General features: G+C 34.3%; 2 protein-coding genes and 1 long non-coding RNA gene across 3 annotated transcripts; 1 reads left to right on the forward strand and 2 right to left on the reverse strand.

The window, feature by feature from the left end:
- Positions 1–202: 202 nt before the first annotated feature.
- Positions 203–2,160, reverse strand: LOC144560722 (ricin B-like lectin R40C1). The gene is made up of 5 exons (XM_078309974.1): positions 1,962–2,160; positions 1,731–1,847; positions 910–1,290; positions 609–731; positions 203–476 (listed from the first exon to the last, which is right to left on the reverse strand). Exons 1-5 carry the CDS (start codon positions 2,079–2,081, stop codon positions 258–260), a joined length of 960 nt encoding a protein of 319 aa, XP_078166100.1. The 5' UTR covers positions 2,082–2,160; the 3' UTR covers positions 203–257.
- A 2,746-nt stretch (positions 2,161–4,906) lies between these two features.
- LOC144560941 (uncharacterized) lies at positions 4,907–6,303 on the forward strand. The gene is made up of 3 exons (XR_013513516.1): positions 4,907–5,055; positions 5,656–5,714; positions 6,065–6,303. It is a non-coding gene; the product is annotated as an uncharacterized LOC144560941 (long non-coding RNA).
- Positions 6,304–19,738: 13,435 nt separating this feature from the next.
- LOC144560087 (inactive disease susceptibility protein LOV1-like) lies at positions 19,739–23,529 on the reverse strand. Its single transcript, XM_078309241.1, has 3 exons — positions 23,347–23,529; positions 21,596–22,586; positions 19,739–20,985 (listed from the first exon to the last, which is right to left on the reverse strand). The coding sequence occupies exons 2-3, from the start codon at positions 22,564–22,566 to the stop codon at positions 19,848–19,850; spliced, it is 2,109 nt and encodes a 702-aa protein (XP_078165367.1). The 5' UTR covers positions 22,567–22,586; positions 23,347–23,529; the 3' UTR covers positions 19,739–19,847.
- Positions 23,530–24,922: the final 1,393 nt, after the last annotated feature.

The raw sequence follows: 24,922 nt of genomic DNA on the forward strand, positions 1-24,922 counted from the left end.
TTTAATATCGCCTTAAAATCTGTCTCTGTTTTTTATTAGTTTATTCTTTAACACATTCATCCTCAAAGCTACATTAGTTATATTATATGACCTCAAAGCTAGTTGTAGGATGCATATTCTGATTTATATTGACCAATATATCTCTCAAACATCATGTATCCTGAGTAATGTTGCTCAGTATTAAGAAAAAGTACAGTCTATATAGAGAAATAAGCCAGATAAAATATTGTCCGTACAAATAGTATTTTAAATGGTGTTCACTCAAAATCTTCAATCTTCCAATTTTTATGGGCGCCTGATTCACTTTTCGATAATCCCAGAAGTGGAGAATCCCCTATACCTTTATTAAAAATATCAAAGGAAATATCAATGCTATTTTGCATTCTTATTTGTTGGAAGCCATGGGACACACCACTACTTTCGGTCCACAGGAGCGAGGGATCCAAATAGTTTCTGTTGAACGGGGACACCTGAACCTATAAATGTTATGACCAACTAAAGAGTATTAGACAACAGACTTATAACATTATTTATGTCATTGAAATAAATCATTGGATGGAGAAGGTTTTCATGACTTTTACTAGTAAAAGATGTGTGTGGGTGCATACAAGATAGTTATATCCGAAGCCATGCTTGATAGCTTTTCCAGTGGCCTTGTTCACCAAAGCAAAGGCCTCCTGCCCCTTTTCATCTTTGACAGGTACACCGTATGCCGTTTCTTTGATCCAGTACTGTGTTTGACAACATGACAGAGGAAAAACTATCAAAGGTTTGAACCAACAAAACATAAAGTAAACAAAATCAGAAATTGTCAACATTAATGACCTATAAATTAAGAGTAAAAAGAAAAAAGTACAAAGGGGTTACTTAATAATAATAGGAATAAATACAAACAGTAACGCTGAACACCTGGTATTTATCTTTGGGATTGGAGGGAACCGACAGAACAGTGCTTCCGTCAGTATCAATAGCCAGATTGTAGCCCTGTTTTGCTTGGCATATGATCTTGACTGTATGCTGGGATGGTTTAAAGAGTGGAATGCATGTAGAAGGTGAGATATTCTCGACTTTCCAGTGGCAAACTACACTCAAAAAGCCCTTTCCTGGTAGGACAGAGAGATCAATAAGATGGCCTTCATGTAGAGGGCAATATTTTTCCACTCGGCTTTTGAAACAGATAGAAATGTCATCTACCCTACGAATGATCCTGAACCCCTCGTACACATCCTTGGACATGCTCCAGAGCACTGATTTGTGGCAAGAATTTGCATTGTATTGTACCAGCGACATCTAATTATTAACATAGGTTCTCATTAAATGTGTTAATACTGCAGTACATAAATGATCAAAATCAAAATCTTGCAGGCTAATCCTCCTACATGCTTAATTAAGGACAATCTTTGTGTATTTGTAAGCAACAAGTTGCACATCGTGAAAAGATAATTAATGGCTCTAGACTCATATTCAAGAGAGCAACAGGTAGCTAGCTTGTAATTTTGACAAGTATATATAAAATAGGAGGGTATTTCAACAAAAATGAAAAAGATAAATTAATTTTTGATATGAACAATTAGAAAATTTGACAATTTGACACCTATCTTGTAAAGTAAAAACTTATAAATTGTGCTTTTCTTTCGAATTCAGATAATCTGGAAATTGACATTAATTATTTTGACAATCCAATACCAAAAGTCCAAAACCTTATCAGTATGAATTGTAAGAAAACTTACAGGCTGGGAATTGGGACCGTGGCTAATTGCTTTACCAGTGGCTCTGTTGACCAGAGCGAATGCAGGTTGATCCTCGGAGTCTTTTATATCACCATGCCTCTCGTCCTTCATCCAGTGCTGCACTCAATTTGTTTATTAATTTTTGTGCCAAATCAGGGAAACTAAATCACCGAATGAATAATGAATTAATTAGTTACTAATGGAAGAAGAAAAATTGAGTAATGAGCAAACCTGGGATCGATCAAAGGGGTGGGTCAGAGCAAACACAACATTTTCACCACGTATGGCGAGGGAATAGTCTGTGTTATAGCGGCAAATGATTCTGTAAATTGGATCCTTACTCTCACCCATAGATGGTTAGAATCAGAGAGTCAAGGAAGAAGAGAAGAGGTAGAGGTAGGGGTAGGGGTAGGAGTTTGCGAATATGGAAGGGTCTCGGTTGAGTGAGAATATTTAACACTCTTTAATCCACATGCTTGTTAATTCTTTCTGTGATTATTTATTTGTTTATGTGACAAGTAATAGACTTGGGTTGGGTAAATGATGGAGAGTAACAGTTGTTGTATATTTTGTAGAACTGTCATGTAAACATATTTATCTAATACAAATTTGGTAGTCTCTACCAGTATTGTAAAAAACGTTAGCTTAGGCTGATTAGTTGTTGGCGGTGACCAAACTATCATGGATTTTTTCAATTAATCGGACGATTATTTCTTAATATGACCGATTATTCTTGATTATTTCCGATTAATCGACCGACAACTGCATACTGTTATTTACAACACCGGTCTCTACCAAACATTTAAAAAAAAAATTATAAAATTTTAATAACTTCGAATTTGGAAGACTCCAGATCTCATCCACATGCTTGTACATGGTATTTGTACCAGCCCCACCTAATTATAAACAAAGACTTGCACAGATGCTCATAAAATGTTTTAAATATTCAGCCACTACAGTACATAACTAATCAAAATAAAAATCTTTCAGGTTAATAATCCAACATGGCGAATTAGAACAATCTTTTTGTATTTCTATGCAACAAGTTAAGCATCGTGAAAACGGAAAACATAAAGGTTACCGACAGGAGCAAATTAGATTTGATTTCTTCCTCACTTTGGACAAAGAAAAAGAAAAAAGAAAAAGGTTTCGCGACGAAAAAGAAAAAGGTAAAATGAATGAAACATGTAAAGTGGTATCAATATCTAATTCGGAATTTTTTTAAAACTAAAAAATAAAACTTCAAAAAAACTTGAATGTTTTTTTTTTCTTTGAAAAATAATATAAACCGCATCCAATAAAGCTGTTTGCTTAGAGAGAAATTTTGAAACCGCACCAATTATATAGTTTCAGATGCTGCCACATAAAATTGTGTAATTTCCACGTAGAAATCACTCAAAAATATTATGATTATAAATATAATAAATTATTATTGTTTAATATATATAGACTATAATTGTCTTTTTATTCAGAGTTTCTTATTTATACTATTAATAATTTTAATATTATTTTTGTTCAAAATTACAATTGCGTATATTAAAATTATAATTACGTATAATTGTTTAATATTATTCAGAGTTATCTTATTTATACTAATAAATGTCATATTTTTAGGTTATGAAATTTCGAGAATTTTGGTGGCAAAACTATTGTTGGCAATTCCTATATATATCTCCTCTATATTATGCACCTTAAATTGAATTTATTGTCCTGAAACTCTAATGGCTGGGATTTATTTATCTAAATTCTGATTGAATCTGAACCCTCCAGTCAAATAATCTGCCTTCCTTTGATTAAATACATAATTTATACGTGTAGAAGTCTAAATTTAGTTCAAATTGAACCCGCCACACGTATTGCTACACATATTGCCACAAATATTTTTATTCTGCACCGTCGGACCTAAATCAAAAATCGTGCAGATTGAATCTCAGAATCACAATGTGTTTTCGCTGGGATGCGCAAAAAAACTAATTGCCGTTCTGCCCCGACCCTTCTTCCCAATGAGAAAAAACCAAATCGCCTCAACCATCTCTCTCTCTCTCTCACATCCCTCTTCGCCATCTCTCTCGCTCTCTCGCCTCAGCCCGCGACCAGCCATCTCTCTCTCGCTCTATCAGTATCGAGGAGCAACGGTGAGGGTTCGCTTGTGATCAGTTGGCCTGGCCCCACAAGCAGACAGTCCGAGTATCCACTTGATCTGATCCAATGGCTCCGAAGCCACCCCCCCTCGAAGCGCCGTTGTAAGAACGACTCCGGCTATGAGGCACGGCCTCCTCTTTCTACTACTCCAGTGGATGAGAAAGAGATAAAAAATAGCAACGAGAAAGGGAACAAGGCGCCTCTTGTTGTGTTTGCTCATGGCGCCGGCGCTCCCTCCACCTCCGATTGGATGGTTAGGTAAGTTTGAGGTAATATTCATTTTGGGTTCATTGGTTGACTTGTGTTTGGTTTAGTATATTTGCATTGTCAGACTTTAGAAGTAAATCCAATAGGAAATCAATTTTGAAAATTTATGTGTTCTTACAGTGCTTCAAAGGAATTGTAACAGAGGTAGATCAATTACTGAACGAGCTTTAGAGCAATCTTTCAAAACAAGAGGAAAAGCTTTCCCAATTTGCTCAAAAGCAATGCTAGGTCAAGAGCTCTTTGTTGCCAAACATGTCGTAATTTTTCTCAATCATGGGAAAATTGTAATTTCTTTCCACTTGATAAATTAATTTCTATCCAAATGTATTCTTAACACAATTGCACAAATTATGTAATAGTGTCATTCTTTTCTATGCAATAGGGGTATCTTAGAGCAGTAGAGGCAACAAGAGGTATTTCAAGTATCACATTGAGTTTTTTTGATTCATTAGATGTTCAAGGCTGAGATTGGCATATACCAGTGAGTACTGGTACACAAATATTTCATGAATTTTAATAATTTCTCTCTCTTCTTCGGTGAATCCAAGTCAATATGAAATTATAACATTCATCCATAACAATTAACAATCAATCTGTACTGTTCAACATTTTTGTTCATTGTTGTTGATATGCATGAATGTTAATAATTTCTCTCTTCTTCAGTGAATCCAAGTCAACATGAAATTATAACATTCATCCATAACAATCAATCTGTTTATTATTCTTTATTAATGATATCGGAGCATAACATGTGTTAGCGCATTGATTTGAGAAAAGAGAAGATGGAATAGAATGGTGGATTGCTTAGAAGAGGTCAAGCAGCTATGCCAGCTTCTTCTCAAGTGCTAACGAATAGATAATTTGACTCCTTATAAAGGCCTCGGCAACCCCCATGTCCTGGCTGAACAAACCTCTTGTATGTTCATTCCTTTCTCCTGAGAAATTTGTTCACCTAAATTTTGTTTTGGGCATTTATAATTGCAAACAGTTTTTTTCCTTCTTGCTGTTATTTTGGAATTGAACAAGAATTAGTAACACTCAAATGAAAACAAACAGAACTATACTGGTCACAGTGATGCTGATGGTTACTTTTATGTAACACTTTTGGCTCAAACATAACGATGAAGGGAAACAAAAAACTGAATATTCTAATGTATAAATGTTATTATGTCATAACCTTTCATGGTTTAATAAGGAAAAAATCTTGAAAGCTGTCACTAACAGTGGTGGTGCATTTATGTGTGCAGTTAGTGTAAGTGAAATAGAGGCATTATACGAGTTATTTAAAAAGATTAGCAGTGACGTGGTCGATGATGGCCTAATTAACAAGATTAGTAGACTATGTGCTAATTTGTTATGCTTTTTTATTCATTTCTCTTTTTAACAAAGCGTCTCCTGCACACTTGTTGTAACATCAACTGTTTCATGGTACGCACTTTACGAACCATCTCCTGAATATTTTTGTTATGATCCAGACTCCAGTGGATTGATGCCTCTTCGACTTCTTATTTTGTAGAGGATCTATGGTTTCGGTGCATGCCTTGCTGCTGGAATGTTCTTTATGATCTTGGTATGGTAATTCTTTCTTTGATGTTTTAGTTTAGATAAATATTTTGTATGTGTTTTTGGTAATTCTAATTGCAGAACATATTATAGGGTTTATATATGTTGTAATGTCTCAGTAACAGGTCAGATAATTTGATCTATTTGCTTCTGTTGATTATGAAATTTTTAAAATTGAGACCTGTGAGAAACTGAACTTAGATATTATAGTAAAAAAATTATACTTGCACAATTTCCTTGTTGAATATAAGCATTTTATTGTATGGTTCGTGCTAATTTATTATTAGGAAGAAAATGATTCTTGTGTCGGAACAGGAAGACATGTTGATAGCTAAAAAATAAGATGATTTTTTTTTCTCCAGGATATGGCCAATTGGGCAAGACAAACGAGGCAACACACAGCGGTCTTAACGACAACCCAATTGGATACACACCAAGAGGACTCATCAGTCCTGAATGAAACTTTCTTCACAATTGATGTCCCAGGAAATACTGACAACGGATCAATGGAGGAGGCTGGATATTGACAGAACGGCACCAACAGATTCACCGAAGAATGACAAGCAGATAAACATTTTTACTGGTAAAATTGGAACAGGATCGGAAGCTAACGGAAGCTAACAGAAGTTTTACAATTAGACCCCCATTCTTTTCTTTTAAAAAAGGAAATGGGAGGGTAGCGTTTAGTTTCACCTTTTAGTTTAGATTTAAATGTTAGGCTTTTTCTCCTTATTTACCTAAATCGGACGGAGGTCCATTAATTTTCCTGTACTGTAATTTATTTATTTTTCTTTTTTCCTAAGTGACAATGTAAGGCTTCTTTAAATTCAATAAAATACACCAACAGGTTTCATCCCAAAAAAAAAAAACACTTGGAAAGGGTGTGAATTTAAGTGATTGGCTGTATTATGTTATGTTTTATTAAATATTATAAATTGGATATCTTATGACAAGTTTCATTATACTGAAAAAAAATTTACTTCCGGGATTTCTAAGTTCAGATATAAAATATCAAAAAAGTACTTGTAGCACCATATAGATATTGGTGCAGATATATATATATACAGAAACTGCCGCCTTGGAAGTGGAAAAGAATGGGGAGTTTTTTAATGGCATCTGACTCGGGCAGGTAAAGTGATGCAGTCATTTGGTTTTGCATTTTTAGTATTATTCTGCTATTTTAAATATCCATTTGAATTTCATCTTTCAAAAAACAAAAAAAAAACTCTTAAATTAGCAAGTTGTTTTTCTAAACTGCCCCTAGAAAGATGCATAAAAACATAGTTTTAGGTCTCCTAAAATCTTGAAAAATCTTAAGCATACAGAACAGGTTTAGACCTACATTTTCATAAAAAGAACAAAAATTTTGGTTCATTCAATGATCCCCGAAATAATTTTTGAATATTGGTTGTCAGAACAGTTGACAACAACTAAAAATGAATTACCATTAACAATCTTGTAATGTTAATAGATAGCATAATTAGATTTGGTTTGCACTTTATTTTTGAGGAAATTTATCTCTGTAGCAGTACAATTGATTTATTAAAATTTGTAACTTGATGGAGTTTGTAACTTTGTAAAAATTCAGAATAATATAAAATCTCTTCAAAGATCATGTCCTTCAATTTTTAAATAATTATTGTGTTTTATTGGAATGCTTCTTTTTTAATATAAATATGTGTTTTCTCTTATAATATGCCCCGTTGCATCGCACGGGTACGATACTAGTATGTAATTAGGGATGATATTATACAAACACGAGTCAGAACAATTAAACTATAAATTCAATTCAGAACACCAGTATGCATGCAATTCAGGGCCTTCAAATTATGTGGATCAATCATATAATATTAACACACCAATATGCATGCAATTCAGGACCTTCAAACTAGCTATGTTGATCAATCATATAAAATTAGCACACCATGCATTGCAAATTCAATTCAGGACACCGTATATGCATGCAAATTAGCACATCATGCATTGCAAAATAGAACACCATTCATGCAATTAGTGCACCATACATACAATTCAGGACTTTGAAACTATAAATTTGGGTTAATCATATAAAATTAAAAATGATGTAATTGGGTGTCAATTTATTTAATTACAGTACCTAGCTGAACATTTTATTGTAAACTATTATAGAAAATAACATATAAATATAAAAACAAAATTGATTAAAAAATGGGGGTCAATTGATGATGTGCATGCAGTAGCAAAAAAAGAATTAGAGATGTTAATTAGAGATATTTATATCAGATGCAGAGCACACTTGAGATGTAACTCCAGAAAATGAACATCTGTAATCTTTTGGAGTAAAGTATTGATCACTTCCATGGAAGATTGGACTTGAGAATCCCTCATAACTTTTATGTTTCAATCTCGAATTGACTCAAACCAACTCCAAATTGACTCAAATAAAATTTTACATGTTCCTAAATTAATTTAGAACATGTTTAAGTCTAACCAAGCCTTGAAATTACTCAATTAACCTCCAATTGAACACAATTAAACACAAATAAATCCCAAATCATCTCTAACCAAAACCAATAACCAAAATCAAGATGAAATTAAATACCACAATGTTCCTGAACTAGATCTAGCCAATAAAGCCTAATAAGGTTTAAACTATACCTATACCCATTCCAAACACTCTCGGGACCATACCATACTCAATTAATCGTTGTTTGGACCTCAATTTCCCTAAACTTGAGCCGAGTGGCACCATATCCAGGCCCATAGCCTACATATCCCCTAATTAAGCACAAACAAAGCCTAATTAGAACTATGCCCTCAAGATGAGACCATATGATACTAGTTGAGCATATACCCATACATCCACATACGCCGATATACCCATACAGGCGCATATGCCAATATACCATACCATATCCATAGGCGGTAAGAGTTGGTACCACGTTGTATGCTTTGAGTCCTATTGTGTACCATACTATACCATACCATACTTGTAAGCAGTAAGAGTTGGCTCCGCGTCATACGCTCTAAGTGCTATCGTGCATCCAACATCTCGACAACTTGAATTGGCAAAATGCTTCATATTCAGACTCAATATGCATCAGGAGAGTTGCATGGAACCATATTCCTAACCCTCCAGGGATCGAACATGGAAACCAATACCCGATCCTCATACCGAGACAAAGATACCCTTTTATTTAACATAGATTCTAATGATGAAGAAACTATAAATTCTGAGTCTTTAGGGAAAACACTTATGCATGGTCAAGTTAGGGATAGAAAATCTAAGTTGTTTCCTTGCATCGCAGCTAGATACATACACAAGTAGTAAGTAAACAACATAAACACACCCCTTCTTATTTATGTTCAGCGGTCCTAAATCTTGCAAGGATTGTGCTCGAGATATTAAATTGCATATTGTACCAATTATTTAATAAATTGCATATAAATATATATTTTGATGAACAATATAACACTGTGACATAATTAGTGACTAATATTTTAATAATATAATATATGTTTTGTAGCCAACAAACAAGTTATGAAAAATATCCATATCCATCCGATATCCGATCCGTATCCTTATCTAAAAAATTATAACGGGTAAGGATACGGTAAGACTACTAGCCGATCCGTATCCGATAGTTTACACCCCTACATTAAACCCCATAGAGACTAACAAGGGCCCCGACCTTGTTAGTCCCTTCTCCCTCTCTCTTCGCGTGACTAGGACGATCTTCAACCATGAAATTGAAGAAGAAAAGATGTCATTCTCGGCCAATGCTCAATTTATCATTTGACAAGGTGCCCTCCCCTCCCTCCTCCGTCGATCTCTTGTACAAATATAGAGTTCCCTTTGACTTAATTTGAAGCCGAGAAGAGGGTGAAATTGAAAATTGAAACGAGTATTTGGGATCAACTCATACCTCAAAACTCAGTGAGGTGGTGCTAAAGATCTACATGACATGGTTTAAATTGTCAATTTGAAAGGAGAAAGCCTAATTTCATGCCCACTACAAGTCAGTATCGCATGGGATCCTAGGAGCATCAAGCACATATACTCTGTCGATTAAACGATAAATTGAGCATGGGCACATAATAAGGAACACATTTAGATGCCACCTGATCAATTCTCACAACCTAGAGAGTAAACGAGATGAATAAAACAAAGTAGGCTCATTTTTAAGTTTAAACCGGCGTGGGGATAACATACCATGCCTCTATAGCTGTTAGGGAGTTGTCTGGTCTCCAGGACACGCGTCACTCTCCCCCTGAGGTAATACCAAAAGAAGAAAAACCTCTCCAAGAGTGCTGGAGTGCGTGAATTAAACATTTCCCTCCAGGGTCGGTGCATTAAAGGCTAAGATACCATTCCATGCATCCAAGATCAATCCCAAGGTTGATGACATGGCCAAGCTCAATTGGATGCTCTCCTGCCAAACAAATGCTCACAAATGAAGCATGCAATGCAATCCAGTGATCAAACACTTGATGGCCACATGATGAAAAACAAATCAGCAAAACCGTAAACCTAAAACCCCTCTCTGGCCTATGAAAGGCACATAAAACCCAGGCTAAAAAGACACCAGATTCACCTGAATAGATGCTTAGAAGCTCTGCCTTTGAGCAAAATCCTTCTTCTTCTCTAGTTAGGCTAGTTAATAGAAAAATTATTGTGTAGTTCTCAATCAAGCAAGAAAAAGGTATAAATAAATACCTAAATTGTAAGCTTATGCTGTCAAGATGTAATCCCTTCATGGAAATTATTTTATTAAATTGAAGTTTGATGTTCCTTTGTTCTTTTTCATTGCTTTTCTTTACTGTTGGCATCCCTCCTCTTTGTTTCTTTTAAATTGCTGACATATCAAGTGAAGGTGTTCAAAAGACATGCAATCAGGTCATAAGACTGATTGACAAATCATGACACCTAATGATCAATAAAAAGAATAAAAACTTACTTTTAAACCCGCTGTTTTAAATAAAATAATAAAGAAATGGAAGTTACGTAAATTTCATGTCTAAATTTGTTTCAAAGTTATCTTATTTTTATGATTTTGTTCTTTTATGGCAAATAAAGGATATTACTTCCCTAAAAGAAAGAAAATGCATTGCTTATAAGCTTTTTTCCTCTTCTTCTCTGTTTCCTTGTCTTTTCTTTTATTTTATAATCACAGAAAAATGAGTATGTCAGTGGTGTCTTCTTATGAAGAGGTAGTTCATACGATCCTTAGTTTGAGTCTTAAGGAGATAGGATAGGAAAAGTGGTGCCTTTTATATGAAGGGATAACTTCAATGTTCTTAGGTTATGAGTCAAGATTCCAAGGTTCCCTTATGAGGCCATAGATCACCAACAAAAGGGGGGAATTTCTGTTAAGAAGAGGCATTTTCCCTATATTTTGTAAATAAAACAATCTGAAGGAACTGATTTGCAAAAATGTTGAAGATGAGGTGGTCATGATCACAAAATGCAATATACCGAGTCATTAGACAAATTGAGCATGAGAGCAACCAAGGAAGTTCAATAAAACACACTTTTTCATGCAAAAACATAAAAAGGGAGGTATGTCCTGCTAAGTAAAAGAATAAATTAGAACCAGAGACTTCATTGCATAAATACATACTCAAAAACATCAAAATATGCGAATGAAGTCACTGTTTCTTATATTTATTCCTTTACTGGTAAGAAAAACAATGCTCAAAGGGACTTTGTATCAGTTCTGGTGATTGCTCATGTTCAATACATTGCTCAGACAATACATGAACATCAAACAATCAAAGAAAGCACCATGAATTGATAGGAAATTAATTTGACGCCTCTGTGGCTCAAAAAATGCCAAGAATGCCCTTCTGTCAAGAACTTGTAAATTAGGGGACATAGATCCTGATTCTGTCAAATTCAAGTTCACAGGTATGTAGAGGATTCCTTGCCGAGCAATAAAGACCACAAATTTTGTATTAATTGGATTTTTGTATTATTTATTATATTGAATCTCACCTTTTCAGTTTCTTTATTTTGTTTCCTCTTTTTGTTTCTTTATTTCAGCTGCATATATGGTTCGCAGTACAAAACCCTATACCAGACAGTCATAGAGAATATAAAAAATAACCAAATAAATCATACATGTAGTAATGCTTATGATGAACATTTTTATGTAAATAAATCAAAATCGGGTGTATTAGATTAGTCAAAACAAAAATCATAAATCTGCCTATCAGGAAAATCCTACACTGTTGAACTGATGAAATAAAAGTTAAGTGAAAGCCCCATGAATAAAATTGATAAAAGTTTGAAATAAATATAAGAAGCGCTGGACAGTATTTAGAAGTGGCCTATGAATTTTCATACTTGACAAAGTCAATAGCACAGAATAGTTTGTGTGCTATGGGTCAATATAAGAACCTCTAGTGATCATTTATATATTCATATACATGCTCCTAAAAGAATGTCTTTCAAGTATATGAACTTGGATCCATGCCCTATGTAGAGAAAAATTGAAGAAATTAATAAGTTGCGACTCTCAGCCTACCCACTATAAACTGCAAAACTCAACTAGTACCTCTCTTGCCAATAAAATAAAGAGAAGGGTAGAAATGTAAATAACCTAAATCCACCTCTCAGCTACTGTATGATCTACACAGCCATAAACATGAAATCCTCAAATTCGATCTTCAAAGCCTCCAAAATCATGCCTCAAAATCCAAATTTCTGATAACTGAAAAGTCCAATTTGTAGTGATTATTAGACCCCTTTGAAGCTTTCCCTGAGCTAAAAGAATCAATTAAAGATGTAGTACAACATGCAAACAATGGCTCTGATAACATGAACCAAACAGAGAAGCACTTTAATTAAACAATCCAAATTAATGTTCAAAGTCAGTAATCCAACTAAAACCTGCACCATGATCAACATGCCACGATCTCAAACTGCACACATACCACCAGCAAAGCATAAGTGACACTCCTACAAGCTCATTTATTAACCAAACCAGCCAAATCTATTAACATTTTTAAATTTGATATCAAGCAGACTGCAACAAACCCAAAATCCAATCAGAACCAAATCAATCTCCAAATTACCATTGCTCCTACCTTGAGCTCAAGGACCTCAAAATGATCTAGACAAACGAGTTAATCGAGAATAACAACAAAAGAATCGATCAAATGAAATCTCTCTAAAGAAGAACCCTAAAACCAATGAAAACAATAGTGTCATTGCATCTAATTAACCATCTCCCGGCACCGACGAGAGGTCTAATCGACTCCGCTTGAGGAGGCGATGACGATGGTGCCAACCTCAGGCTTGGCCGTGAAGCGTAGTCCCAACGACATCATAACGGAGACAATCGACAAGGGTTTGGTATTCATACCAGAACCCACACGAGTTTTGAAGCAAATCCAGACGACCTCTCAAATAAATTAGAACCCAGCAGCCATTGACAGGCTAGGGCCCACTTGTCAGTAGCCCAGAAGAAATTCAAATGAACCAAATTGTAATGCACGAATTCTGAGGCTCAATATTCAAATCCTGAAAGCTTGGAGCAGATCTCGAAGCCCAATGACAATTAATTAAAGCCCCTTTTACAAATAAAATCGTCTGACAAACCAATTTTGCAATGCAGTTCTTAGAAATTTACAAATAAGCCCATGGCACCAAAAAGACCTCTTTAAATAAGTTCCTAGCACCCAGTTTTATACAGCAAAACCCACCAAATCCTTACATTACAGGCACATGCCCTTAGAAAATTGCAAATACACACCTTGAGACTTAAAATATTCACAAATAAATACTTTGAAGTCCTTTTTTACCGTAACTTATCCATTTAAAGTCCAAATTGACTAAAACCAACTCCAAATGTACCCGAAAAAAATCCTACATGCTTCTAAGCTATTTTTTTTATCAAATTTAAACCTACATCAGACCCTAAAGTTACCTAATTGACCTTCAATTGAATCTAATCAAATCCAAACAAACATTAAATCATCCTGAATCAGGTCTCAATCAATCTCAAGTCCAAAGAAACCCTACCCTTTACCCAATAAAATGTAAAATAAGTCTAAATGTGCATATGCATCATTGCATGATAAGTAATTTTTTTTCGTGGATATGCATCATTGCATGATAAGTCTAAATGTGCACACAGACACACATTGGTGAAAACAAGTAGACACGACCAAAATTAACACATGGGTCCCTTTTATCCCTATCATTCAGTTCTCAAATGTCACACTCCGAGACAACCCACCATGTATTTACACGTAAGGTGTGTGCACATCACATACATTATCAATAATATCTCATGTAACTTGTCTTAAATAAAACAAAGTCTTTTAACACCACAATTAGATTAAGCACATGACATACATTTAACATGAGATCAAGACAAACATGGCAAACAAACCGATGATTGCCATGTCAGTCAATGTATCTACTTTCAAATAGTGAATTAAAGTTGAACTAAAAAGAAAATAAAAAAAAATACTTGAGACGTCTGCTCGTTGACTTCCTGATTTGCATTCTTCTATTTGAGCTCTTCGTTGGCTTCATCATTTCCGAAAACCCACATAAAAGTGGAATGAGTAAGAGATCGAATAGTCTCTTAGTATGAAATTTAGTTCCAGTCCCGGAGTTTGTCAAATTGACTTATTAACACAAACATGATATTGAAATTATATCCTCACATGTAATCATACTAATGCATATTTAAATCACACCCCCCCCCTCTTTAATTATCTTTTAAGTTTTCCGTTAATTCATTCATTTGTCAATCCAATGGAAAATTCAACTAATATTGGAAGACCGTCAACCCGCTGGAAAATCCAACCAAAAACGGAAGAATTTCTCACTAGACAGAAAATTCACCCTACGCTAGATATTGGCTGTCGCACTAGATAGGGAATCCACCCTATGCTAGATCTTGACCTATGACAGGACCACTTTCGCCTACAGTCACGTTAACGAGGGGTCTAGTCGAACCCAGACCCAATGTATACATTTCAACATAAGTTTAACACATGTTGGCCCCTTTTTCTTTAACTTATCTGTTACATTCCATGTTCGTTTCATTTAACACTATACAATGTCATGCTCAACACATCCTACTTATAAGTCTAATGATCAATATGAATAATTCTATTGTATCTTTAAACAAGCCAAAGGGACTATTCAATTCAACATGCATAATTCAAAACTCAATAAATAAAATGCATACAAAATGTTAAATAACAATTTGACAATATCCAGGAAACTCGTACCTGTTGTCGTGGGGCACTTCAATGTTGTCTGTGCGTTTCTCCTTACTTCAATACTCAGATCTAGACTACAAAACATGGTTTCTAAATTAATATTTATGCATGATGCTGATTAACCAAAGTTTGTTGATAAAATAATATTTGTTAAATTTAAAATCTGAATATCATCAATAAGATTGAGACATATAATCATTACTTATTTTAGGTAATTATATTTGCAAATTATTTTTCAAGGAAAATATAATTAAATCATTGGTAAATGTAAAGAACTAGACTTATTATATTATTTATAATAAAAATAATTTTAGGGTCATCGGTGAGAAAATTCTAAGGGTCTTTGGTGAAAATTTATTATTTATTAATGATCTAATTGAACTTTCTCAAACTAATTGAAAAATGAAGTTATATTTATGAAATTCCCAGATGAAAGCTCAAAATAATTTTAGTTAATAGTACTAGTATTAATCGGTTAATAATTAAAATAACTCAGTATCTCTCCTTCTTATTAAGGAGCTTAATGTCTAGATCCTGCAAGGGTTCTGATTTACTGTTTTTTTTTTGGAATGATGCTCAGCCGTTGAATTTTCAGATCACACATAGATGAATTTTCCAAATTATGAGCTTCAACACTTAAGTATGCATTGGTCGCGCCGCATATGATCCCAGTGCCCGTAGACCGCGCGCCGCACCCGTGGACCGCGCCTCTGAACCACGCACGGCACCTGCGGACCGAGCCTGTGCACCGCGCACCCTTTTTCTTTTTTTTTCTGCTGAAGGCGGGATTCGAACCCAGTTGGGTTCTGTTGGTGCCAAAATTCTTACCACTACACTCGAGTTCACATGTGTTACCTTGTAGATAAATATAGTATTTAACTATTTTTCTCTACAAATTTTATTTAAATTATCTCTCCTCCTTATTAAGGAGCTTAATGTTTTCTACTACATAATTTGCTCCCGTTGCTGTGCACGGGCACGATTACTAATTTGAACTATATGAACGAAGACATATATGTATATGTGTGTGTATATATATAGGTAGTATGAAATAACATCTTCTTTCGTTTGCCGATTCTAAAAGAATGAAAATAGATAAAATACAAGTGGAAGAAACATTAAGAAACGTTTCGATGATCGTTTAACAAAATGATTTATAAAATTCCATAATTTCTGACAATCAACACCATTACCGATTATGATTTAGATATTTTACCAAACTAATAAATCTAAGGAATCTTATCAAATACATAATTCTCAGAAACAATACAGTTTTCAAGAAGTTTTATCACATAAATAAATATACAAAAGTATTGACTCGATTTACTAAACACTAATTTAATAAAAGATTGAAATACCACGTGATTTGAACGGCTTTGGGTCTCCTATGGGAGTTATCAAGGAAAGAGAAATTAAAAAAATGTAGAGCTCTTTTCTATTAACCTCTGTGAAGATGGTGGAGAGAGAAAGATAGAGTACATAGTAACATAAGTAGTTTTCTGAGAAGTCGCTAATTAGTTAGATTTATCAGTGTTGAGTCGTGCGAATGGAGACTGTTATATTTGAAAGTTATTATTTATATTATCATTGATAGGAGTTTTCACTGCCGAACCATATGCTTAATCAGTCAGTTTATAAAGACATACTAACTTATATATGTTATATTATACGGATATCAATCAATCGTCGTGAGTTTATATATATGCTATATATATGAGACGTATATCAATAAGACCACAAAATTTCTATTCCAGGAGATTATTTTTTTTTTGAGTTATTTGTTATTGTTAAATCAATCTATTTACATGAAAGAAAATAAGAAGAAAAACATATAAATGTTTATGTTGTACTTTTTATTTTAGTATTTTAATTATGTAGCATTATATTTAAAAATATAATTTTTTAATTAGACCTTAACTCAAATTACATGGCATTACATTCTTCTCTCCTTTAAAAATAATTTTGTCCTCAAAATTCAAACACTAATTTATAATTACTTTTATACATTAAAATTATAATTTATCCTGGAATGAACGAGGTGTTCAATAAGGTCTGACCCATCCATTGATGTAATTACCGGCAGGAACTTGTGCCTGTCGAGAGTTAAATGTCTCCACAATCAATAAATTTATTGACGACTAATCATAAATAGTAGACCGTTAAGGGTGAACCCCAAGGAGTAAAAAATGTCCAAAGCCCCAATGTCACTATAAAGCCTTTCCTCTTCCAATCCTTGAAATTCACAAAACAGACAGGCATAATACAAAAAGAGCATATGAGGTATGGACCCAATTTTTTTTGCACACCATAGTTTCTAAATCAATTGTGCTAATGAACTGATAGGGCTAAATCATCTAAACTTTTGAGAGTGTTTTACCTCAAAAACTAGGCCAAATTCTCTTTACTTTTATCTACTTTTATCAATTTTTATGTTAAATCTAAATGTTGTATGACAAGCGTGATAAGCCTCATTAATATAGAGGGTTTAACCTCGAAAGCTAAGTCAATTTTCTTGTATTTTAGTGTAATTTTATATTAAAATATATCAAGAACTAAGTTACTACCAAAGTCTATACAAATTACAGAAAATGGAGCAAATTGTCGATATTCTCGCAAGCTTTCTGTAAAGTGGTAGAACACTGAAAATGAAGTTATGGGCGATGATTTATGCATGTTTGAAGTTCAGTTCACAAAAATTCCAAAGAGTTATGCGACCTGTTCAAGCATTCTTTCGGGTTGCACAACTAGCCACATAGAATCACAGCAGCCGACACACAATTCTTATTTTTGCCATATTTTCATCATACAAAACTCCGATTTGAGTAAATCAAATATTGACAGAAATAGGAAAAAAAGATCTACAACTTTCATGAAGGAAATAAATTCAAATTCAGGATGTAGAATTTTGTGCAGCCGCACCATCCTAGATTTGGACATATTTTATTGCCAAATCTTGTTAGTTTGCTCCCAAAGTCACGAAAATTACTATAAATCAAGGAAGTAGCAATAGGGGATTCATCTTTTATTCCATCTTTTAACGTATTCTTGATTTGACACATTTTTCTAATTCTTTTCTATCTTCTCCAAGTGAATTAAGGCCAGTGGAGTGAAGGATTAATTGAAGGTTGCTCGAGCAAACAAAGTGAAAACAAGGGGCAGCAAGCGAGGAGATTGGTGTACTCTATTTTCTTTCTTGTTTTTCTTAGTTTTTATCATGTTTATTCTTGTATTTCTCTTGGATGTTTGCGCACCCATGAGAGGCTAGATTTCTTCTCTAGAGGTTTAGGCTTTAAGCATGAACTTGTGTTAAAATCTGTCTTGGATGGTTTTCTTTGTTATAATTGTTTGCTTGTATCATTGTTCTTATTGATTTTATTATTTATGTGATTGCATTATTTGTGTTGCTTGATAATTAGTATCTCGTTTAAGTTTAAATAACTTAAATTGATTATGAGTAATAATTGATGGTACCAAATTATGTACACAAATAACCTTAGTATTAAGATTAGAAATGACCAAATATAGTTTTTAGTCTGGAACCATAAGAAACAAATGTTGAATTGAGGTAAAGGACTTAATTGTGAAGCCTCATATTTAATTGAGACTCCTAGATTTGAGCCAAATATTGGTGTGAAGGACTTAATCGTGAAGTATTGGTATTTGGGAATAAACTAGGCTAATTAACCTATGGTTATGGTCTAGACCGCTAGGGTGAAGGACTTAATCATTAAACCCACATTATTTAGACACGCTATTAATTCACGAAAGTGACCCTTATTAATACTTTACGCTTAGAAACCTCGTCAAAGAAAACATGAATTTAGAAATAAAGAAAGTCTGGATTTAAACCAAGTAATTGTATGCCAAAAATCCCTAGACTTCTCTCTATTGAATTGTTTAGGCACCATCAATTGCGAATTGACTCTGTCGTCAATTGCGAATTGACTATGTCGTCAATTGCTTGTCCCACCGAACCATTGGCTCTGATACCATTTTGTAGGGATAAACTCAGCAATACTGCACAACTTTGTTCCCATAATCAAAGAAAGAAGAGAGACGAATATCTTTATGAATGCAAACAACGCTTTATTTCCTCTCTCTTACTCAATTACATAGAGTTCTACTATATTTAAAACACTAACATTCCTAAAATACACATCCACAACTTCCCTAAATTTACCCACTACACAACATGCAGAAAAATAACGAACCATTAAGCCAACTATTCTTTAATTAACTATACTTAAAATAACCAACGCCCAAAATAGACAATGCAGTTTTTATGTTTGTAAAAACTGGTTCATACATGCTCTAATAAATTTTAATTAATTCTCAACACAAAGCAAGTAATCCTCATTTCGGCAGTAGATGATCCTGACAATTTGTCTGTCATCCTCCATCCATAGTTCCTTTCAGTGGTAGGTGTCAAGTGAGGCTAGAAACTGAGTGTTACAACTAGCAAGAGTCATGCCAGAACGAGAGTAGACACTTTTTGCGAGAAAAAAAGCGCATTTATGATGCTACTCTCTCGCGAAAAGTACCGTCGTGAAAAGAAAAAGTTGAACAATGTCGGTACTTTGTCGCAAAAAGTCATTTTTTTATCCTAGCAAAAAGTGTCTCATTCTTGTTGTGGACACCATTAATTTCCCATATTACCTGAACCCAACTTTCAGTTTCAGCAATTTTCAAATTTGCCCCATGGAAGAACAAATTTTTTTATTCACAGCATTAAAAATCTGAAAAAATCAAATATATACTCTTAAAACTTATAATTCACACCAGAAAATACAAACTTCTGTCCACTCATCAATATCTTGATAATTTAAACATGTACACACTCACACCAGAAAACAACATACATACATCAAAACAGACACATAGATCAAAGAAACACACAAAGAGAGATAGAATCAAAGAAGCATTTCAAGTATCTAAGAAAACAATACCATGCTCTCGCTTGGGAAGGTCCTTGAGTTTGTTGCATTGAATAACACGTAGTGTTCTAAGCTCCGACATAGCCTCTGCTTCCACCACCCATTTCTCCAAGGTTTCCAGTTTCGAAAGTTCTAAGTATTCTAGCTGTGGAAATCCCTTTGCTGAGCATTTCATTTGCTTCCCTGTGTATGCTCCATCTTGTAAGCGCAGAAACTTCAGGGTCTTTATTCTCTCTAGCCATGGCATGGGGTCTTCCTTCAAACTAGACTTGTTCAGGGTAAGCTTGGAAAGATTTGGTGGGACCTCAACATTATCCATGAAAAGTTTCCTGTAACTCCACTGTCCCCCCAAACGAATTGATTTGACAGTCTTAAGACCTGGGAAGGCCCTTGTATCGATGAACTCCGATGGTACAGAGTTGCCCATTATTGTTAAGGAAAAGAGATTAACCAACTGGCTAAGTAGATTAGAAACAGATTTCCAGTCCAGACCATCTGGGTTTGAAAGGGACAACTTCCTAAGGCTGGTTAGGAAATGTGGATATATATCAATCCAAGATTGGGGAACTGCAACTGTTTTCAAGGTTTGTAGATCAGTTAAGTTGGCTGTTGGGGGCGGACCCTTAATTTCGGGGGTGGCTACCACATATACATGACGAAGTGTGGAAATTTTCCAAAGGGATTCAGGTAGGGATTTTATGTTTGTATTTCTTACGTCCAGTGTTTCAAGATTGTGCATGACATCTATACTATCTGGGAGTGTATCTATGCTAGTATGTCTCAAGCCCAGATAACGTAAGCAAATCATATTTGATATTGCTTCATCAGGTACAGTGGACCGTGACAATTCTAACACTATGAGAAACCTAGAATTTCTAAGAATGTTTTGATGAACATTTATAGCCACAAAGGAACGGATAAGAGTAATATCAAGTTTTCCATAATCAGATTTGTTATCAGTGTGGATTGCTACACGAAACAGGGATTCACTCGTTCTCTCATCTGGTTTAGCATCCAAAAACCCCTCCTTTTTAGATTGATTGATGACAAATTTATGGATAACACGATTAACACAACAATACTTGATTGAACCAAAGAAGGATCTCTTCGAAACATGAACCAAGGACCTACAAGCAACAACATAAATTTAAAAATCAATGTAAGAAACAAACCAGTGAAGAGTATTCTATGCTCATAGAAACTTCTGAATAATGAAAAGTAAGTCAACATGCCGAACAATGTAGGACTGTTTGGGAAGCAGATAACAATTAATCACTATAATCAGATTTAAATTAAAATCATCATATGGTGCCTGTCAATCACTTAAATCCTATTCACATTATCACTACTGCAACTTTGAAATGTGGAGTCATTTGTAGGTCTAATATACACATGTAGGTGAAAGAATAACAGTAGAACTAGTAATCCGGTCAATGTTGGTGAAAGATTAAAAGTAGAACAAGTAATCTAAACTTTCTTTAGGTAGTTTGAATGACAAACAAATGCATATATGCAATAACATGACCACCAAGAATTTATTAATCCTTAAACACCCAAATTTTTATAAATTTACATTCTCCTTAAATTTTGATTGGATTGGGAAAATATGATCCTATGCTTAAATCAATCACAATACTTGAAGCTCGACAGCCTTTTAAGTTAGAAAATAAACAAAAGTATAATTTAAAATGACATAAAAATACTGGAATGGGTGATTTGAAAAACTATTGGAAGTACCTTTCCACAAGTTGCTCGAGGTACTTGTATGCTGTCTCCTCTGCAGTCTCCTCTTCTTTCTTTTTTGAAATAAATCCTTCAGCAACCCATATATTAATTAGAGATCTTGAGGGGATCTCATAGCCTTCGGGGTAACATGCTAAATAAAGAAAACATGGTTTTATAAAGGACGGTAAATCCTCATAGCAGTAGTTCATGATGTTCGACAATATCTTGTCCTCATTTTTTAATGCATACAACTCATCTTTCACTTTCTTCCATATATCACTGATCGTTTCTTTAAGTGAAAGGAGACTGCCTACTAAAACCAAGGCTAGAGGTAAACCATGACATGCCATACAAATCAGTTGAGGGAGATTATCTAGCTCTTTCGACAACCCCAGTAAAAAAGTTTTCTTTTCCAAATTTTCGCTCTTCTTAGTCAGAACAGGAAATGCCTTCAAGAGGAAAAGCTGTACGCTCTCCTGCTCATTCAACCATTTGTTTGGATCATCTAACGAAACAGATATTTTATCAATTCTTTCTAACCCTTCAAAATTTTCCCCGTAAACCTCCTCAAGAGCAAACTCTTTCTCTGCTTTCGTTAACGTCAACTTGTAACAGCAATACACAATACCCGCAATAATACTCAGGATGTCACCCCACTCCTTTACCAGCTCATCAATTGCCTTATGGGTGCCATCGTTTAGGTTAATAGATCTGTTGGCCAAATAATGCGCATGAATCTCACCCATGTACTTCCCAACTTTGCGTACTGTTAGTTTCAGTCCCCTAATTAAGGCCTGTTTTCTATCCTCAGACTGCTGTTTAAAATCCCTCCATCTCATAAATCTTTGTACCTTGACTAGCTCTTGTATGACAAAATCCAGGTTATCCAAGTAATGAGGGCTGTTCTTTGATAAAAAGTTTCTGAAGGGGGTTTCTGATAGCCTCTCAATTAGAAAAGGTACAGCTTCTCTCGCCATCTCCATCTCTTTCTGTTATTGTGAGGCTAAAGAAAAATAAAAACATAGAATGCATTAGCGGAAATTCAGGAATACATCAAATGACTGAAATTATCAATTTTTGCACGATGCAATACAGCTTCCTTTATTTTATTTTATTATTTTTACATTGTATACCAGTTTGCACAGTAGATGAATTATTTACTTGCATTAATAATTGCAAACTACCGTTTGGGCTTTACTTGCATCATATCATGTACGAGAAATTACTCTCTACTCAGGAATTGCAAAAGAACAATTTAAAACTTTGTCCTCTATCAAAGTTCCCTAACAACTTCTACAATAAAAATTGATTTGTGACTTCTACAATTGAATTAAATAAAAAAATGTCGGGGTTAACGGAACCTTATTTTAAAAACAAATAAGATTTCTAAACCCAGATGCTTCTTAGCAACTGTCTTATCTCCCTAGCAATAATTTCCTATATATATATCTCAGTGACCCTTCCACCTTATGGGATTTAAACGTGTTCTATGGGAAAACAAACTTCATTTGAAATAGAAGTTCTTTTCTAATTTTTTAGAGTGACTTAATTGCTAAAATCTTAAGTTTGAGGTAATCAGGTAAGTAATTTGAGCAGAGTAAATCATATTTGAGTACTGATTCGTAATATGGAGTAGCGTAACAAAATTAACCATGGTACTTGGCCAAATTATTAATACATACACTTAGTGACTTGAAGATGTAAGACTATCCAAAATATAACATAAATTAAATATTTTTAAAACAATAAAGTAGTTTGCTTACGAGAAAATATCGATTAATCAGATCTAGAAGTGTTTGGCCCAGCTGAACTTCATCTCTCTCTCTCTCTCTCTCTCTCTCTCTTTGAAAACTTGAATTGTGGCTACCAAGGGTCTCTCTTTTGAAAAACTTTGTTAGAGTTTGCCAACAATATCATAAATAATAAAGCACCGGATCCCATCTCTTTCTCTCTCTACAGTGGCTGGAAAAGCAAAGCAAAGCAAACTTAGCAGAGCAAGCTTAGCACCGGATCCCATCTCTCTCTCTCTCTCTATCAGTGTGTGGAAAAGCAAAGCAAAGCAAGCTTAGCATAGCAAGCTTAGCATCTGATCCCATCTCTCTCTCTCCCTCTTTTAATTCAGTGAATGGATAAGCAAAGTAAAGCAAGCTTAGCAGTATGTCCATGGCCTTTACTCTGCAAAAGATATGTAGCGGGTAGAAGAAGTTGAATTATGGCTTAGGAAACAAATAAATGGATAAACTATCAAACAAAGACAACTAACTAATTATGAAGGCTTAAAATGAAATAAGGAATGACTTACAACCAAGTATGTTAAATTATTATATTCTAAGATGGATTGACTTTTTCTCCCGTGAGGTCCATTGTAATAGAAAATATTTTAATTTCTAATTTCTCTCTTCTTTAATCGATTTGTTTAACAATAACTTGATTAGTAATAAGTTTTAATTTAACATGAATAGTTTAAGTCGCCTTAGTTTGAAGTTAGAAGTTAGTAAATAAGTCCTTTATTCAACGTGACAATTAAATATGATTAATATTTACAAAAGTAGTATGACCAGTAGTTGATTACTGAATAGCTGCAATCTGTACCCAAAAAAATTTACAATTTTTTTAGATAGGTACAAAATCATTGTTTATGGACCATTCAAAAAAAATGATTTTGTATCTATCTAAAAAGATTCCAAAAAATATAAAATTGGGTCTCTAAGCATATTTTAAGCACATTTTAATATAGATATCGTGTTGAGTTCCAACCATATCGTGTTGAGCGGTTTGGATCAACTGTTTGAACTTTGAAATCGGAGATAGAGATGTGAGATATGGTTGGAACACAAAACCAATGATGCATTTTAACCCTACTCTCTCTCTCTATATATATACATATTTTAGATGTTGTTTATAATGGACTAGCATCCGTATTTGCTAGCTGTTAAACATATAAATATATATACAGAAGACAATATTATTACACATAATTCAATAACCCAGTTGTTTATTAGCTAATAATTACAACACTTGTTTGTGTAAAAATGGTCCTGTGACAGTGTACAAATGGCCAAATGGCGTGTTCTGACCCCCATACATATCCCCAACAACTCACATCTTGAGTTTGACCCATCTTTCGTGCTTGTTCTACGTTGTTGTTTAAAACTATTCTTTTGCAAACCACAACTTATTTTCAAGAAGGTTTGTGTAAGGAATTAAACCGCAACGAACGTCAAGTACGAAAGGTAGTTCAAACTCAACAATGAGTATTTGGGTGCATGTCCGAGTCAAGACGATACATGACCTTTCATACACTGCCACATGACCATTCTTACACGTAAAGAATACTAT

The sequence above is a fragment of the Carex rostrata genome, chromosome 10, assembly GCF_964058835.1.
Source record: "Carex rostrata chromosome 10, lpCarRost1.2, whole genome shotgun sequence".
Lineage (NCBI taxonomy): Eukaryota > Viridiplantae > Streptophyta > Magnoliopsida > Poales > Cyperaceae > Carex > Carex rostrata.